Below are 18,594 nucleotides of genomic sequence, written 5' to 3'. Positions count from 1 at the left end.
GAGGCACCTAAAGGTGCAATCCTACAATGCTTAGTTAAAACACCAGAACAACAGCTATGTGAAGTTATATACAAAAAGAAGATAAGATTGGCCCACAAACACTTTTGCAATTTTGAAGAAGTTGGTGAGCAATATTGGACCCTAGCATCATGCCAGACTTGTTCATTTGGATGCTACGATTACCTCCCTCAACTACAGTCAGTGCTAATTATGAGGGAACAGGACCCAGACTGATATCAAGCTAAATTACACAGACAACAAGAAGCAATTTCAAAACACAACAATACCTTGGATTTCAAACTAATCACCATGCCACAGCAGCCACATTGCAAAACAACTCTGGACAACAAGCCAGCACAAGTGTTGCCAACAACAGTCAACTGCAGGATAACGAGCCACAGACACATGAAGCCCTCCCTCCCATTGTAAACAATAACAGTGCAACAACTGGTATGGGTGCGCGGGCTCATCTTTGCTGATTACACACATGCTTCGTTAGCAGAGCATGGAACTGTCAACTTCTTACAAGTTCATTACCTCCGACAGTGGCCCACAATAGATGTACAGGACTGCCCAATGAAATCAAGATGCCTACTGGTACACAATGAAAAGAAACACCAAAACAGTTTGGCTACTTCTACACCCGAGTCCCAACTCCACGTCTTTGATCACATGTCAAGGAAGCAGTTCTTGGTGGATTCAGGATCACCAGTCACCTTCATCCCAGATAGAGCATCACTGGCAGTAGGATCTACACACACACAACTGAGAGCAAGTAATAATACAACCACATGGCAATTTGGAACTGTCAAATTAATGGTAAATCTTGGACTGGCAACAAAGTACACATGGTAGTTCATAATAGCATAAGTGTGTGAACCAACCTTAGGAGTGAATTCCTTCACCATTTTTACCTTGTGCCACAGCTAGTGACAAAAGTATTTAGGCAGACCAATTCAGGTGATACTGTATACGAATATGCTGATTGCACAGAAGAACTTCACACACCATATCTGCAAACTTCTACTCCAGCAGGCAATCTGAATCATGTACTATCAGACACGATAGAGAGATACAAAGCAGTCAAGCACTAAAGAATTCTACTATTCCAGGAGAATGCAAAACTTAAAACTTAGATACAGACAGCAGAAGAAGAATTACACAAGGTGAAAGGATAGCTCACAAAACTATAATGCAAACAGCAACAGCCATACACTTCAGCATCAACAGCAAAATCATATACCACAGCAGCCAATTCAACAGCTGCATTTGAGCACACCATGCTGAGAGCAACAGCCACACTCCTCGCAGAACATTCAGGTCAGTCAGTGCAGTATTCAAAATGTGCAAGTGCCCCCATTGTGTGATACTCGTATCAAACAACCACTGCACAGACAGAGGCCACAGCGGGGAGTCAAGTACAATACTTTGCATCATATACACACTGTACCCAAACTGTTGGTGCACTTTGAAGTGGTGCACTTAGTGCCAGGTAGACTGCACACAGCTAAAACTGTGACAGATGAGCAACTGTGTGCAGCAGTAGTGCAGCCATCAGACAGTTGGTGAGCCTCACCCACACATTTAGTACTGCAAAAAGTCAGTTCTTATAGACTTCATGTTGACCGTTGGGCTCTGAATGCACAAACAAAACTCAATACATATCCAAACCCGATTATCTAAGACATTAAATCACTAGTATGTGCCATCATTTTCAGCATAATAGACTGCAAAAAAGCATGTCTGCAAATTCTTACAGCAAGTGAAGACATGCCGAAACAGGCTGTCATCACTCCGTTTGGATTCTATGAATTTTTGTTTATGTTGTATGGGTTAAAAAGAACTGCACAAGCATATCAGCACTTCACTGACAAGCGTTTCATTATTCCAGTTTCCATTTTGCTTGTCTTACCTAGAGGACATCTTAGTTTTCTTGGCTTCACTGCATGAACATGAAGAACACCTCTGCAGGGTTTTTAATACTTTAGAGCAGCACAGCATGGTAATAAATGAATACAACTTGGAGTCGTTTTCTTAGGATGCCTATTAAATTAGGCAGGTGTCCACCCCATGTAGGAATGTACAGAAGTTCTGCAAGCAGTACCTAGACCTCCCAATTACTAGGAACTGAGGAGGTGTGTAGGGGCAGTGAACTTCCACAGGCATCATTTACCTCAGGCAGCAGCACTACTGGTACTGCTCACTGTGCCCCCCACAGGAGAAAAACAAACAGGGGAAACAACCACCGAAGTGGTCCCAACCAATGCAATGCACTTCTGACAACATCAAGCTATGCTTACAACTGGTAGTCACATCCCATACCTGATACTTTCTCTATCACAGCTGATGCAAGTGATACAGCCATCAGTGTGGTGCTACAGCAATTCGTTGATGGCAAGCAACAACCACCACAGTTTTCATTCACAGAAACACTCATGCACTCACAACACAAATGGTCACCATTCGATCATGAGCTGTTAACAGTATATGAAGCAGTATGCCATTTTAAGGCTGAAGTGGAAGGCAGACAGTTTACTATCTTTACAGATCGCTACACACAAGCAGAAGCAATAATAAACACAGGCAGTGACTGTTCACCCAGATGATTTCAACATCTTGACTCCATCAGTCAGTTCACAACAGATGTGCAGCACATCAAGGGAGCCAAAAATGTGGTGGCCAATTGCCTGTTGTGAATCAATGCATTGTCCATATGCATAGATTATGAGGAGCTTGCAGCAGCATAGGAACAAGACCCACAAATTCAAGAGCTTTTGTACAATGTAACACCAGTCTCATGTTCACGTGCTTGGAGAAGCAGATTTGGTGTGACATTTCAAGGGGCAGAGCCCATCTGTTGGCACCTTCGACTACGTGGAAACATGTCTTTGCTTGCGCTGACTGTCTCACCAAAGGGGACAATCCTCAGCGAAACTGGTAACAGACTGTTTCATGTGGCCAGGAGCAAAAAAGTGAGTGAAGTATGTCAGCAGAACAAAACAAGATGCCTCCCCAGCCCTGGGCCAGTTTGACATCCCTACAAGCAAACTACAACATATTCACTTAAACTTGGCTGGGTCCCTTTTAGAATTAAATGATTAGAAATACATTCTCTGACTGATAAATTGCTGGGTAAAGGCAGCACCAATGGCAGATAGTACCACAGAATCAATTAGCATTCGTACAACTGTGGTTTCTAGATTTGGATGTCCGTGCGTGATTACCACTGACCAGGGCCGTCAATCTGAGTCAGCCCTGCTCATGGAACTATGCAGGCTTTGTAGTGCAAGGCACTTTTGCACCACCACCTACCACCTCCAAAGCAACAGGTTGGTAGAGCAATGCCATTGCACTCTTAAGGCAGCTTAATGCCACAGGGGATAAGGTGCAACACATTTCCTTGGGTGTCATACTTCAATGAGGACTTGCAGGCATCACTAGCTGAAGTCATTTACAATGAGCCTTTGCATCTCCCAGCAGAATTTGATGAACCTATTGGACCACCGAGCATGTCAGAGTAACCACAAGTAGTGAGCAGAGTATGAAAATAGTCAGCAGAGTACGAAAGGCCCTCGTGCATTGTGACTAAGTGATATTAAAGAGACACACCAAATGATTGACACAGCAACCCTCATATTCAAGCTCTGTGGGGATTGCAGACTGCAAAGCAGTCAGAAACATTGCAAATGTACAACCCTTGACAAAGTAACCCCTCATGCATCCTCCTGAGGTGGGTTAACACAGACATTCTTTGCTTCCAGAGGTCTGGCTCTAACTATTGGACTGTAAATACAACTTTTAACTCGTGCAGTTTTCTTAGCAAGAAAATGTCTTTTATCAACTGCTGTTTCCATTTGCTTACTTCTAATACCTTCCCTACAGCGATAGCTACAGAAGTAATCCACTGAATTATTGATCCATACCACTGATGTAATTTGTAACAGAATTTTGGAAAATATAATGTGATCTTGGAAACAACTGAAATGCAGCTCCATGTCCCACAATGGTTTATAAAAAGAGTGTCACTATTTATTCATTTATACATTTTTTGGCTATGACAACTCACAACCAAACCGTCACCTTCCAATTTCACCACTTCGAGCTATGCTATCAGTATGTCTCCATGATCGCAACTGATGGTGATGTCACTTATTAAGGCAGAGCAGCTGTATCATGGACTTCTACATGCCCCGCTTGTGTAATAAGATGTTTAACATGAAAACCCCAGGTGAGTAATATGATGTCTGGATGTAAGTTGATGCCAATTTAAAAAAATAAAATTACAAAATAATAATTTTCATCACCTGTTGTTTGCACATTGCACTCCATGTTTCCCTCACTCTCTTTAGTTGTTTGGCAAAAAAACTACTAGCAGCAATGTCTACATCTATATCGATATTCTGCAAACCACTGTGAAGTGCATGGCAGAGGGTACATCCCACTGTACCAGTTATTAAGGGTTTTTCTCATTCCATTCATGTACAGAGTGTGGAAAAAATGATTGTTTAAATGCCTCTGTGTGTGTTGTGATTAATCTTATTTTTTTGATCACTGTGGGAGTGATATTTAGTGGGACAGTTTCCGTCTTTCTTTCAAAATGTCAAAGACACTCTCCACGGGTCGAACAATTCTGTGACCATTCATGCTGCCCTTCTCTGTATATGTTCAATATCCCCTGATAGGCCTATTTGGTACACACCCCACACACTTCAGCCATATTCTAGAGTGGGTGGCATGAGTCATTTTGAAGCAATCTTCTTTGTTGACTGGTTGAATTTCACTAGAATTGTACCAATAAACCAAAGTCTGCTACCTGCTTTACCCACAACTGAGCTTATGTGATTGTTCCACTTCATGTCCCTACTAAGTGTTACACCCAAGTACTTGTATGAGTTCACAGATTCCAACTGTGACTCACTAACATTATATTCATAGGATACTATTTTCTTGATTTTGTGAAGGGCACACTTTTACATTATTAAACCTATAAAGCAACCTGCCAATCATTGCACCACTTCGGAATCTTCTCAATATCTGACTGAATATTTGTACTGCTTCGTTCAGACTGTAGTTCGTTGCAGATAACTGCATCATCTGTGGAACATCTGTGCTTGCTATTAATATTGTTCACAAAATCATTAATATACAACACAAACAGCAAGGGACCAATCACACTTCCCTGGGGTATGCCTGAAGTTACTTCTACATCTGTCAATGGCTCTCTGTCCAAGATAACATGCTGTGACCTCTCTACCACGAAATCCTCAATCCAGTCACATATTTCATCTGAAACCTCATATGATTGTACTTTTGATAGTTAAGTGTGGATGTAGTACTGAGTCCAATGCTTTCCAGAAATCAAGAAATACTGCATCTACCTCACTGCCTTGATCCATGGCTTTCAGGATGTCATATGAGAACAGTGCAGGTTGGTTTTGACATGACTGTCTTTGAACTGAGAAGATGGTCTTTTAAGATTCTACAACAAACGCATGCCAAGATAATTGAACAGTAGTTTTGTTGATCACTTCTACCAACATTCTTGTAGACAAGTGCAACCTGTACTTTCTTCCAACTACTGGGTAGTTAACAAAGCTGTGAATTGGGTATAGAATCTGATGGGGAGTCTATTAGGTCCTAAGGCTTTGTTCAATTTTAACAATTTCAGCTGTTTCTCAACACCAGTGACATTGATATCTATTTCACTCATCTTTTCAGTGGTACAAGTATTAAGTTGGAGAATATTCCAGGGTTTTCCTTTGCAAAGGAACATTTAAAAACAGAGTTAAGTGTTTTTGCTTTTGCTTTGCTACTCTCAATTTCATTTCCAGTTTTGGCCATCAGTGACTGGACACTAACTTTGGTGCTAATAACAGCCTTCACATGTGACCAGAATTTCTTTGGGTTTTGTGAAAGATCATTCGATAATATTCTGCAATGATAGTCATTGAAGGTTTCATGCACTGCTCTCTTGACTGCCAAACACATTTCATTCGGCACATCTCTCTCTATAGCCATGTGCTTTGTTTTATACCTATTATGTAGTAGTTTCTGTTTCTTTAGAGTGACTGTATACCATTGAGGATCTCTCCCTGAGGAAAGGACTGTCCTACTAGGTAGATGTCTATCCAATGGATGGTCAACTATTCTTTTAAACTTGAGCCATACTTCCTCTGCATGCTTCTGTCCTGCACTCATTGAGGTATGACACTTTTTTTTCTCTGTCTAGTTTGCTGAACATAACAAATATTTCTGCTCGTTTTAGTTGCCCTTTTTGTGGTGTCACTGCCAGACACCACACTTGCTAGGTGGTAGCCTTTAAATCGGCCGCGATCCGTTAGTATATGTCGGACCCGCGTGTCGGCACTATCAGTGATTGCAGACCAAGCGCTGCCACACGGCAGGTCTAGTCTAGAGAGGCTCCCTACCACTCGCCCCAGTTGTACAGCCGACTTTGCTAGCGATGGTTCACTGTCTACATATGCTCTCATTTGCAGAGACGACAGAGTAGCATTGCCTTCAGCTATGTCATTTGCTACGACCTGGCAAGGCGCCATATTCAGTTACTATAATTACTATCTTCAAAAATGTATTCTGAACAGATAATATTGTGAGTCATGTACTGTCAAGAGCGACGTTCATCATTAATGGATTAAAGTAAAGTATCAAACTAATTACGTCCGCTTTCTGAATTCTCATTCCTTGTCACATTCCAGACCTCACATCAGTATAGTTCTTCCCTCCTCACGCCAGTCTGCGTGAGCTAAAATGCGTGCATTTCGGCCTCCACTCGTAACACGGTGTTGGCTCTTCTGCTAACACAAAACTGTGTGTCTTTGTATTGATTGGTGCTAAAACTAACTCAAGGTCACTGATACCAGAGTCAATGTGAACATGCTCAAAGAGGTCAGGTTGGTTTGTTGCCATTAATTCTAATATATTTCCATCATGAGAGGAGTTCTGAACTATCTGTTCTGTGTAGTTTTCAGAGTTGGCATTTAGTAACATCTCACAGGATGGCGTGTCATGCCTAACACTATCAAAACTATATTTACCACAACTGATTGTTGGATGATTACAGTATCATTAGGGAACTTATGTACAAGCAAACTGAGGTTATCCCTAAGTTTTTCAGTTACACTAGGAGGAGAATATGGTGGTCAATACAAGGGCCCTGTTATAATTTTTTTCCTGCCTTTGATACTTAATTTGCCCAAACAATTTCACAAGCAGCTTCAATTTCTATCTTGATGGATTTGAGCTGCTTCTCTACTGCAACAAATACACCACCTCCATTTCCCATTTCCCTATCCTCTTGGTATACACTTAAATTTTCCTCGAAGATTTCACTACTGTTAACTTTATCTAATCTGTTTTCTGTGCCTAATATTATGCAAGCTTTAGTGCTTTTTATGAGCACTTCAAACTCTGGCTTTTGTTGCAAATGCTTCGGCAGTTAACCACTGGGGTTTTGATACTCTCATCTGCAAGAGGCAAAAAAACTTTAGTGCCCCTCACACACAGTCAGCTACTTAAGTAGCTGCCTCTAATATGTAGTGCACATTTCCCATTTAGGAAGTCCCTACAACTCTCAACATTAGGCCTATGTCATAAGCCTAAGAAGTCACAGCATAGCTTGTCACAGAACCCTCAGAGGCTCTTGTTTAAGTCTTCCACTCAACTAAGAAACAGGTGGCCACATCCTGTGCTGTGAACAATGCTGCAGGCAGGGAACTTCATTGAAAGTCCTTGAGCAAGGCTGGTATTTTCAACCCTCTCTGCTAGTCACTCGAATAATCCAAGTATGACCCCATAGCCTCTACAACAGGCCCATTTGTTCCAATGACTGCCAGAATAGCCTCTTCAGCATGCTGAATGAGGTCTCCAGGCATACACACTGAGTGTACCTGGTGTTCTGTGCCATCCCTTGCTGCCATATCCAACAGATACCAGTATTTGTAATACGACTGAACTGTCGATTATTAATAGACCTCTACCATTTTGTGTTTGCATCCTCTTGGCATGGTACAGATCATGTTTCCTCAGAACAGGTGAACAAAGTTCCACTGGCTTAGTTTAAGTTCCAGTGAAAGACAACACCGTCCCTGTCAACACTGTACAGGACCCCTAGACCCAACATGCTTGATAACTAGGAAAATAGTATTCTTTTATATAGAAATTCTTTTGGTATGCACGCACGCGACATTTTAACATGCTGTTCTACTTATGGGCTATTACATATCCCATATTTAATATCCGGTATATGAAGTGACACATCATTTACAGGATGTCAATTAGCGAACGCGCGAAACAATCATTTCCTCCAGTTGTGATTCTGTAACTTAAGTTGCTTCCATTGTCGGCTAAGTGAATTGTTTACGGTAAGTATATGGGAAATCTGATGCGTATACGATGCAAAGAGTGATGATAAATTATACAACCGTGTACATTATTGACGAACCATTTACCACTGCATTTGAAGTCGATCTTAAAATCGCTTATCAAAATTTCTATAGACACAGTCTGCACATATAGTGAACACGTAACCAATGTGAAGGCCGTCGGTTAAGAATACGATGAAACAACTGAAAATTGCATCAATAATATCACGATCATCTCCAAAAAAAGGGATTCAAAATCTGAAATTTTTATGTGCGATATTTGCTCCGATCACTTCGCTGTGCATTTTCTCTGAGACATTGGTTTACTGTTAACAGCAGAGCAGGTCATTTCGTTTGGAAAAATAAATTTGCGGTATGGTCGATCATTAAAGTCGTGTACAATATTATATAAGAGAATGATAATGAATATATACGAAAAATAAGTTGCAAACACTGTCCCATTTCGTCGTATGTTTTTTATTGACATTTGTAGTTGAAGAAGCTCACTACCAGGTGGCAGTATAGAAAGTAGTTCGTTGATGATGTGTGGTACATCTGTTTCGTCAAACAAAACAAGATAAATACAGTGCACTTTGTTGTCATTCTTACACGGAACAACTAGAAATGCGGGTATAGTTTTCAATCTTGTTGTTCATACTTTGTATTCTGTCGAATAGTTATTAGACGATATGTTTGGAGCTACGTCATATGGATATGACAAGAGCATTCGTAAACATTAAAATTACTGAAAGTGTGAAAGCTTACAAAAATTAACGTCTTCTGTTATTTAACAGGTAGACAGATCGGACTAGCCGATGAGCTCCTGGTTCGTCTGAGAGCCTTAACATCGCAAGTTCTACAATGGCAGAAGGGTAACAAATACATTTTGAAAGCTTATCAACATTCGCCAGTGTGCATCGGGTTACTCGTTTCAAAACCGTCAATAATATTTACTTTCAGATATTACTGTATATTACAGTGTACATTTTGTAGATGGATTTTTATAGTAGTGTGAATTCGCCTTCCTTTGTAACATTTTATGAGGATGTTATTGCTACGAATTTGAATGACAGCGCTGTCCATTTCGTGCCCGTCACTGTTTTGTGTGTGTGGGTGTGTGTGTTTGTTTTTTAAATAAGAAAAACAAAGAAACGTTATGTGCAATAAGGTCGACAGAATTAATTTTGGTTGTTGGTTCCCACCTCCCCTTCTCCTTTTGCTTCAGATTCTCATCTTCACACACATTATGTAGAATATATTATTTTTTACACTCTTTATTCTGTAGGACATAAGGAGGTGAACATGATAGAGCCACAATAATTAAAATGTCTATAATGTACCATTCCATGACGGAAGTGGCAATTATTTCTGTTTTTATTGTTGTGTGAGGTGGAGGGAAACAGAGAAATGTGACATGTTTATTATTATTTTTCTGATAAAATGATAAAAGGCAACAGTCGTAGGTAGATATGAATGTCATGTATGTTAGTAGTGTTATTTGGAGTGTGTATTTCTTACCTTTTCCAAGCCTTGGAGTCATCTCGCCCATCTCTCTGCAGAGCACCCAATGTTTAATGCTGACAGTAAACAATAGGGTGACTTTGCATTTGTTGCTTCGACAAAAGTATTATCAGGTGCAAGAATTGTATTGTCTCTCACAAAAGCCTTCTTATTCAATTCGGCCCCTTAATCAATGTCCAGGTCCTTAAGTAAGCCATATCATCACTCATTGAGATTTAATAAACACTCTGAAACCATAATGAAAGGCAGATTTTATAAGTTAAACCTATAGGCATGCTTTTTCTGTTGCACCTGCGGTTATTGAAGAGGGCATTTATTAGTTCTAGAAGTCTTGCTAAGTCCCCCTCATAGTCATATCTGGGTGTAATATGCTGAATTGTCAAAATTGCTCTCCAAGATGTTTGAGGGAGAAGTCCTATCATTTCTTAATATAAAAATTCATGTAACCAATTTTTATTAGGTCATTCTTTTCCTTTTGCTGTTGCAGCTATATATAATTTTTTCTGTTGGCGTTCTTATTTCCAGCCAAAAGTAGGACACTATTTAATTACCACTGTTCACCCACGAATTTGCAATAGTGAGCAGTTGGAGAATGTAGATTCTGAAAGAATCAGTTTACTGGCTATTATTTGTGTTTGAACTCTCTCTCTCAACAGTGTAACTATAAGTTTTTCTGTTTTATACGACACATTATTTGATTTAAATATCTGTTGTCAAGATTTATTTATGTAACTCTTTTTCACAATTTTGTAAAGTTACTTTCTTGTGTTTCTCGCCACAACACAGTATGTCCACATTTCTCAGATTTCATTAACATTTTTCAGTTAAGTTATGAAACAATTGAAATGTCACAGAAAGTGAGAGAGCTAAACATGACTTGGTGTGACATGTAACTATGACTTGGTGTGACATGGATCACCAACAGCATACAAAATGTTGGAATTAATATCTCTCTCTCTCTCTCTCTCTCTCTCTCTCTCTCTCTCTCTCACACACACACACACACACACACACACACACACACACACACACACACACACACACACACACACACATGCATAGACTTCACATATCACAGAGTACAACAAACATAAATAAGAATGTATGTCCCACAATGCAGCAGGGTGAGCTCTGTGTCTCCATTTGATGTGAATTTGCACTTTGTCAGGGTGGAAATCCGAATGGAGGATATCGAGCCGTTGTTGTCTCAGTCTCCCATTAGATTGTTTACCATCCACTTTCAACGAAAACCCTTATTTTGTTGTTATATCTTGGTCTGCTCGAAGTACATATCCATGCCACAGCAGACGGTTCTCGCTCGTCTTCTCAACAACAGGTGCCACTCCATACTATCTGCAGATTTCACCATTGGTCATGTGACCATGACTATCAGGCCAGATGTACACCGAAGCATTTCAATTTCCATTGTAGCAAGTCATTTGTCCGGTTCTTTTGTTGCCATCCGACATTCTGCACTGTACTAGGCAAAGGGGTGGATTGCAGAGCGGTGTATCTCCAACTTGAGTTGGTCAGGGACTGTCATATCCCAGATCACACCAGCCATTGTCCACCATTTAAGTTACACACTGCTAATGTGGTTTGTGATGTCAGAAATGGGGAATTTGTCAGTAACGATTTTTGAGCCATGGTACTTGAAGTTTGTCGTTGCAAAGTTAATACTATCTGTCTTGACAGTGTCCTTATTATTTATATATGTTGTTGGGTATTTAGTTTTATTTGTTTGGAGGGATAGACCAGAGTGTTCAAGGTGGTTATTCCATGTTTGAACATGTCACTGAAGGTCATTCTTGTTTTCAGTAGTCAGTAGAGCATCATCGGCATACAGCATGGACCGATACTGAGGAGAACCTCTTAATGTTCTGTTTGCCCAGAATACATTAAAACTTGAGGCTGAATTGTATATTTTTGTTGTATTAGTATCAGGTCTCACATTGTCATTCCTAAACAGATTTAGATTGATAACCACACTGAAAAGAGAGATTAGAGTTTAAGCTCCGTTATGATTAGAGACAGCACACAAATTCAGATGGTAAATGGTTGGGAGAGGATATCGGAAGTGCTATTCAAAGGAACGATCCCAGCATTTGACTTAATTAGTTTCAGGAAACGACAGAAAACATGATGGCTGGACAAGGATTAGACTTCCACAATAACAGTCTAGTGTCTCAACTGCTGAGCCATCTGGTGGTGCAAAAGCATGGCATTTCTGCAGGCAGTTCAGAGGCAGGCTGCTAGATTTGTTATTGGTAGGTTTGAACATATCGCAAGTGTTACGGAATTACTCTGGGAACTCGGATGGGAATCCCTGGAGGGAAGGCAATGATCTTTTCAACGAATGCTGTTGAGAAAATTTAGAAAACCAGAATTTAAAACTTGCTTCAGAATGATCCTACTGCTGCCAACAACAAACATTTTGCATAAGGACCTCAAAGATAAGACACGAGAAATTAGGGCTAATATGGAGACATATGGGCAGTCGTTTTTCCCTCACTTTATCTGCAAGTGGAACAAGAGAGAAAACAACTAGTAGTGGTACAGTGTACTCCTTGTCACGCACTGTATGGATGTAAATGTAGATGTAGATTTCAGCTCAGAAATTATTCTCTGGGGAGAGTTTACTTTGTAGATCTAGTACAGCTTTTCATAGTTATCTATGTAGAATATGGATTGTAGTTAAGCAGAACAGTATAACAGTTTGCTTGAGCAGACAAATAAACATGTATTATTTAAAATGCATATTGGTGAACTGCTGCCCATTAAGCGCCGTAGTTGAAGAAAAATTCAGCTTGTGTCCCACAGCAGGCATTGCAAATTCAGTCTTGAGATGCATTTATTCAGTCCCACAGTGACATTGTGCTCCTTAAACCTCATGATAGATGATAGCACTCTTGGATGTGAAATGAGCTGCACATTAACTAGCAGAATCAGCCACTGCAGGTTCATTATGAAAAGTTTTGTGCTAACATCAAACTATGAATAATGCTAATCTGCTGATTATGTAAGCAGAAAACTCACTTTTCCATTGACACCAAGGAATGCGATTAGGAGTATTCATTTGATATGACCTCGTCTACACATTGTGAAAAGTAGAATTACAAATACGTGTTGAAACACCAGAGAAAATGTGAACAGCAGGATACACAGATATATGTCTGTCTGCTAACACCATGCAGTAATGCTGCTCAGGTACTGCTGAAGTACTGGGTATTCTTCCTGTTTTGCTGTCCCTTGTTAATAGGCATCGTTAAGCAGAAATTGAACTAGAATATCTGGAACCATGCTATTGAATGGAAACATAAAATTCCACGTCAGATAATGTATTGACTGTAACAAGAAACAAATAGCCTATACTATTTTTTTTTGGCACTGCTTGTTACGTGGAATAAGCATACATGGTGAGCAAAATTTGTTTCAGTTGAATGTATGACTGCATGTAAGCATTAGACGCAGAGAAGGGCACCACAAATGGTTACAGATTTGTTTAATCCAAGGAAGAGTGTCACTGAAGGAACTGAACTGGAAAACTACTGAAGAAGATGTAAACTATCTGGAGAAAGTCTATTAACAAAGTTTCAAGAACCAGCTTTAAGTGATTACTCTAGGAATATACTAAAACCCCCTACATATCACTCAGATAGGGATCGTGAAGATAAGATGAGAATTATTGCTGCATGCACAGAGGCATTAAGTCATTCTTTCCGCACTCCATACGTGAATGGAACAGGAAGAAATGCTAATAACTGGTACAATGGGACGTACCTTCTGCCATGCACCACATGGTAGTTTGCAGAGTATACATATGGAAACCAAATGAAGAAGCTTGCCCTCATGAAATCGGAATTTTAAGCAAAAAGTGTGTGTTTAGGCACTTCTACCAAAAATAAAAGTTGATTGCACACTGTTGCCACTGCAGAGCGAACCTATGTATTTCATTTTGTTTAACAATATTTACAGATTTTTAACCACACCTGTGGTAACAGTGTAATTATTTCCTTCTTAGCTTCTCTGTTCTTCCATGACTCTTCTGAAATATTGTTCTTCCTTATTAATGACTGAATCTGCTGAATCCACGCAGCTGCTCGCCATTAAAATCGCAACTCCATGAAGTCAACATGCAACAATTATCAAATTGGCATGAAGTGTACTTCGTGCCTGGATATGCAAAAGCTTAACATTTGAGCATAAATGTACATCTAAAGCACCATCTACATTCTCTGTATAAGGGAAGTTTTCACAGTGGGTTTCTCATTCACAGGTAACATTTGGATGTTGTTTGTTTGTTGGAAGATCGTCTTGTGCTTAGAGTTAGGAGGAGAAATCACTACAAAGCATGTGTCAGAATTCAGTAGGATTTGAACTTGTTTGCAGCAAGACGATCCAAATGGATTGTGTAAACATATGTTGAGCATTACGGTCTGCAAGTGGTGACCATTGTTCAGACTTATGGACATATCTGCCTGTGGAGGCTCCAAGGAGAATGAGCATTGCTAGATTGCTTTCATCATCATTATACAAGCCCAGCACTAGGGACAGCAAAAACCGACCAGTTAAAACTGATAGTGCTATTTTAGTTCTGAATAATGGTGTTTTTTGTTTTTTACTGATAACCCAGTTAAAATAAAAAAACAACATATTAACAGTTAACCATAGCAGCAATGCCAAAATTTTCATTTTTAAATAAACCTTTTTTTAATAATTTTTATTCATAAAATCTGCATCGGTGTGAAATATAATGTAATTATAGAAAATAGTGAAAGCCATTAGTGCTGTTTTAATAACAATGCCAACAGAAGTGAGCAACAAACACCCGGTATAAGAATTGCTAAGCATTGCTGACACAAGAAAGCCCCAGTTGCCGTGTGTCATGGCCTAAGGTACGCGTGTACTTGTAGTGTGCAAGACTTGCACCCACCTGGTCTACGCAGTAATTTCTCGCTGTCGTCGCCAGACGTCCATTGTATTACAGAATGGCACCAATCCTAGTATGGCAATATTTTTATGAAGCGACATAGCAATATACAATTGTGTCCCATTTCAATGAAATAATAAAAGAGGAAGGAAATTATGGCAACAGTAATAAATTAAAAACTTAACAATAATTGCCCCTTAGTATACATTAAAAATAAAAGGTAGTTGATCTGCTGCTTGTATCTACATAATGTGCCTCTCTATCTGCTTGTAGCCCTTGAAAGCTGATAAATTAACATGACACACAGAATTCTTCAACCTCTAACTTTTATTTTATTTGCCTCTTTAATTTTATATTTTTATTTTACACTGATGAGGCAAAACATTGTGATTACCTGCTTAATAGCTTGTTTGTCCATCTTTGGAATGAAATACATCACTGATTCTGTGTATCGGGGATTTGACAGTTTGTTGGTAGGTTTGTGGAAGTATGTGGTATTAGATGTCTATGCACAAATCATGTGGTTTGCATACATAACGGGCCACTGGTGCGTCTATGTGGTGATGGTGCCTGATAGGAACCCAGATGGATTCCATAGGATTTACATTGTGTGAATTTGGTCACTTTTATATTGCTGGAATATAACATCACCATTGGGGAAGACATCAAGCACAAATGAATGCGGTGGTTTGCAGATGTCAGCATGTCTTTGATTACTACCACAGGTTCCATTCAAATGCAGGATAATGACTCCCATAGTGCAATACTGCTCCCACCATTCTGTGTCCAAGAGCACAATGCATGTTTCAAGCCGCCGTTCACTTCAATGATTTTGGAGATGACAATTGACGTAGTGTAGCAAAAATGTGATTCACTAGAAAGGCTGACAAGTTTCCATTGATAGACAGTCAAATCCCAGTGGTCCCGTGCCAACTGCAATAACAATTGATGATGTTGTTGGGTCAAGATGTGAAAACATAGGGGTGGTCTGCTATGGAGTTCCATGTTCAACAATGTGCAATGAACAGTGTGCTCAAAACACTTGCGCTTGAACCAACATTGTGCCCCGTTGGCAGAGATGCCACAGATCACTATCTATCCTACTTTACAGGGCAGACAAAACTCCAAACCACATGTTCTGTGAAAAGTCATGGATGCCCAACCATTTAGAGCCTAGTGGTAGCTTGACTGTCCTATCTCATTCCGTAAATGCTCACAACTGTAGCATGTGAATGGTTGACCAGCTTCGCCATTTTCGAGATACTAGTTCGCAGGTTCTTTGTAATAATAATAATCTCCCCTTTGTCAAAGATGCTTATCTCAATGATTTTCCCCATTTGCAGCCCATCTCTTCATTAGGGTGATCCCCCATCCATATCTGCTCCACTTGCACACTTTCGTTACTACATCATGTGCCCACAATGCCACCAGATGGCATCCAATGTCACAATGGGCAGTGGTCATAATGTTTTGGCTGATCAGTGTGTGTATCTTGAAACTGAGGGAGTCAGAATTGTTCAATCTTTGTTCAGTTTCTACATTAATTACAGGAAATAATAAGAATAAATAACAAAAAAAAATCATTTATTTCAGAAATAAGTTATTTTAAGCAGTTTTAACAATTAGGTTAAACAAGTGCGGAAAAAAAGATATAATCATAAACTGATAGTTTCAGTGGTGACTGCCATCCCGAGCCAACCCATTGGCATGATGATGTCATGTGCCATTGGGTACACAACACGATCACTTCTGGTTTGAATATCCAGTAATTTTGCACCACAGTGGTTACATTTCTGATGCATTATTAAAGCCAAAGTTTGTGTGTCATTGTTGATGCCTCTCAAAGACAAATGAAAATGATTATTTGCTCAAGTGAGTGTCTAATTCACGTCAAAAGAAGCATCACTGGAAAAACAGTAAAGCAGATGCTACATTCAACCATGAAACTAAACACACTGTGTTGTACCATATCCAGGGAAGTTGTTACATGTTACAACAGAAAATTTTCCTACATAGAAACCGCCCATCAGCTACAGCCTACGAAATTGACAAAACTTATTACCCTACATATTTACGCAGCTTCTCAGCTGAAGATTCTGTGGCAGGATGTCAGTTTTATTGAAATGCGTTCTTGAAGAGAGATCATTGTACCACTGATTAGGAGACACTCTTAGGCAAATGTAGACAAGAATGGATGTATTGTAAATGTTACTCACCTTTGCTGTGAACAGTATGAATGATTCAGTGAAAAGTGTTTGTGGACAGTTTTATAATTGGCCCTCTTTCTGCAGTCTTTCAGCCAAATGGTGTGTGTACATTCCTCATTTGATTTGCTGCTCTTACATTGGCCATGTATGCAGGTAAAATTTCTGGGTTATAAGTTCCATGTGCTACGCAAAACAATTTTTTTCATATAGACGTAAACACATTTCAGCATCGTTGTGCTGTTGGCAGTGGGTTTTCAAATCTGCAAAATGTGAACATGTTTTAAGTGACAAATAATCCACAAAAATTAGGCCTAAACAGTTATTGTTTGATCTTGTCATCACCTTACTGTCACATTATAGGATTATGCGGGACCCACTGTACGGTACTTGGTACATTAAAATTATGTCTGTCCTAATTTTAATGAATGAGAACCATTTTTTAATGACACCATTCTCTATTTTTAACGAGTCAGTTTGTTTTCTGTGTTTTGTATTTGACAAAAGGCTTGCATGGCTATGACACTTGTGGAACCTTAAAATTAGAAAGCCTAAGACAGCCATAGGTGAGTTATATCTGACATTTCAAGAAAGGGAGAAACCGATCAAATAAAGATTACTTAAAAAAAATCAAAATAAAGATTTATAATTTTCTAGAACACATACATTATAAAATATTAAAATGTGGTGGCTAACTTCTGTTGCTAAGCAAAAGAACAAGTAAAGAACAGAAGATTGCCGAAAGTTAAATTTTGCTAACTAAACTTTGAACTTGCAAAGGTTTGAACGTGAGGAAACAAATATAAGTAATAATCTATCACTCATCGTAACATATGTCAGCTTATAACATATTGAAAGCCATGCATCAAATGATGTCGAACTTTTTCCCATATATTTTTCTTATATTCTCTTTGTGTCAGTGTCCTCCTTGTATAATGTTTTAATCTGCATTGAAATTATTGTTCTTCTTATACATGTGGCGTGATGTAATTGTGTATACTTGTGGGCCAACTACTGGCCTTTATGACAACTTTGTCCTTTGCAAGTACACACAGCATGTTTAGATGTCATGCTACATGCTGAGAGGTCACAGTCAAATCAGACCCACTGGACACACAAACATTTCCCAGCTTTAATGAGTTACTTGGAATTGTGTTGTATATAATTGACTGCAATTTCATTAAGCTTGGTGTTGTAACTGCGAACAGGACAGTCGCGGGGTAGCAATGACGGAAAGTACGGCGGGACCCGCGAGAGGCCTGCGAATGACACGACTGAACAACAGAGTCACAAGGAAACAAAGACGTCCACTCGTACACGAACCAGGAAGTAAGCAGTCTAGCACAAAGCGAGGTGAAAACCGACATAAGCGAGATAAGACTGACTGGCTGAGTGAGAGGCCGGCACTTAAGTACACTATCGGGGGCGCCGCTATTGGTCGCTGGGGCCATGTGTTCCACTGTGGTGCCCTCACACTAAAAGCGGGCCAGGAGGCGCACGCCACCACAGCTTACGGCGCGATGGTGCAGAGACCTCTATGGGTCTTTGATGTCAATGA

General features: G+C 39.7%; 1 protein-coding gene across 1 annotated transcript in view; it reads left to right on the top strand.

The window, feature by feature from the left end:
* Positions 1–8,874: 8,874 nt before the first annotated feature.
* LOC126416048 (BSD domain-containing protein 1-like) overlaps positions 8,875–18,594 on the top strand; it is an 84,240-nt gene continuing 74,520 nt past the window's right edge. The window contains exons 1-2 of the mRNA XM_050083519.1: positions 8,875–9,011; positions 9,176–9,253. Of these exons, the coding sequence (XP_049939476.1) occupies positions 9,243–9,253 (11 nt within the window). The 5' untranslated portion in view covers positions 8,875–9,011; positions 9,176–9,242. The remainder of the gene's footprint in view (positions 9,012–9,175; positions 9,254–18,594) is intronic.

Source organism: Schistocerca serialis, chromosome 8 (genome assembly GCF_023864345.2).
Source record: "Schistocerca serialis cubense isolate TAMUIC-IGC-003099 chromosome 8, iqSchSeri2.2, whole genome shotgun sequence".
Lineage (NCBI taxonomy): Eukaryota > Metazoa > Arthropoda > Insecta > Orthoptera > Acrididae > Schistocerca > Schistocerca serialis.
The sequence above is the reverse complement of the archived record's forward strand: the minus strand, read 5'-3'. Positions and strand labels throughout refer to the sequence as shown.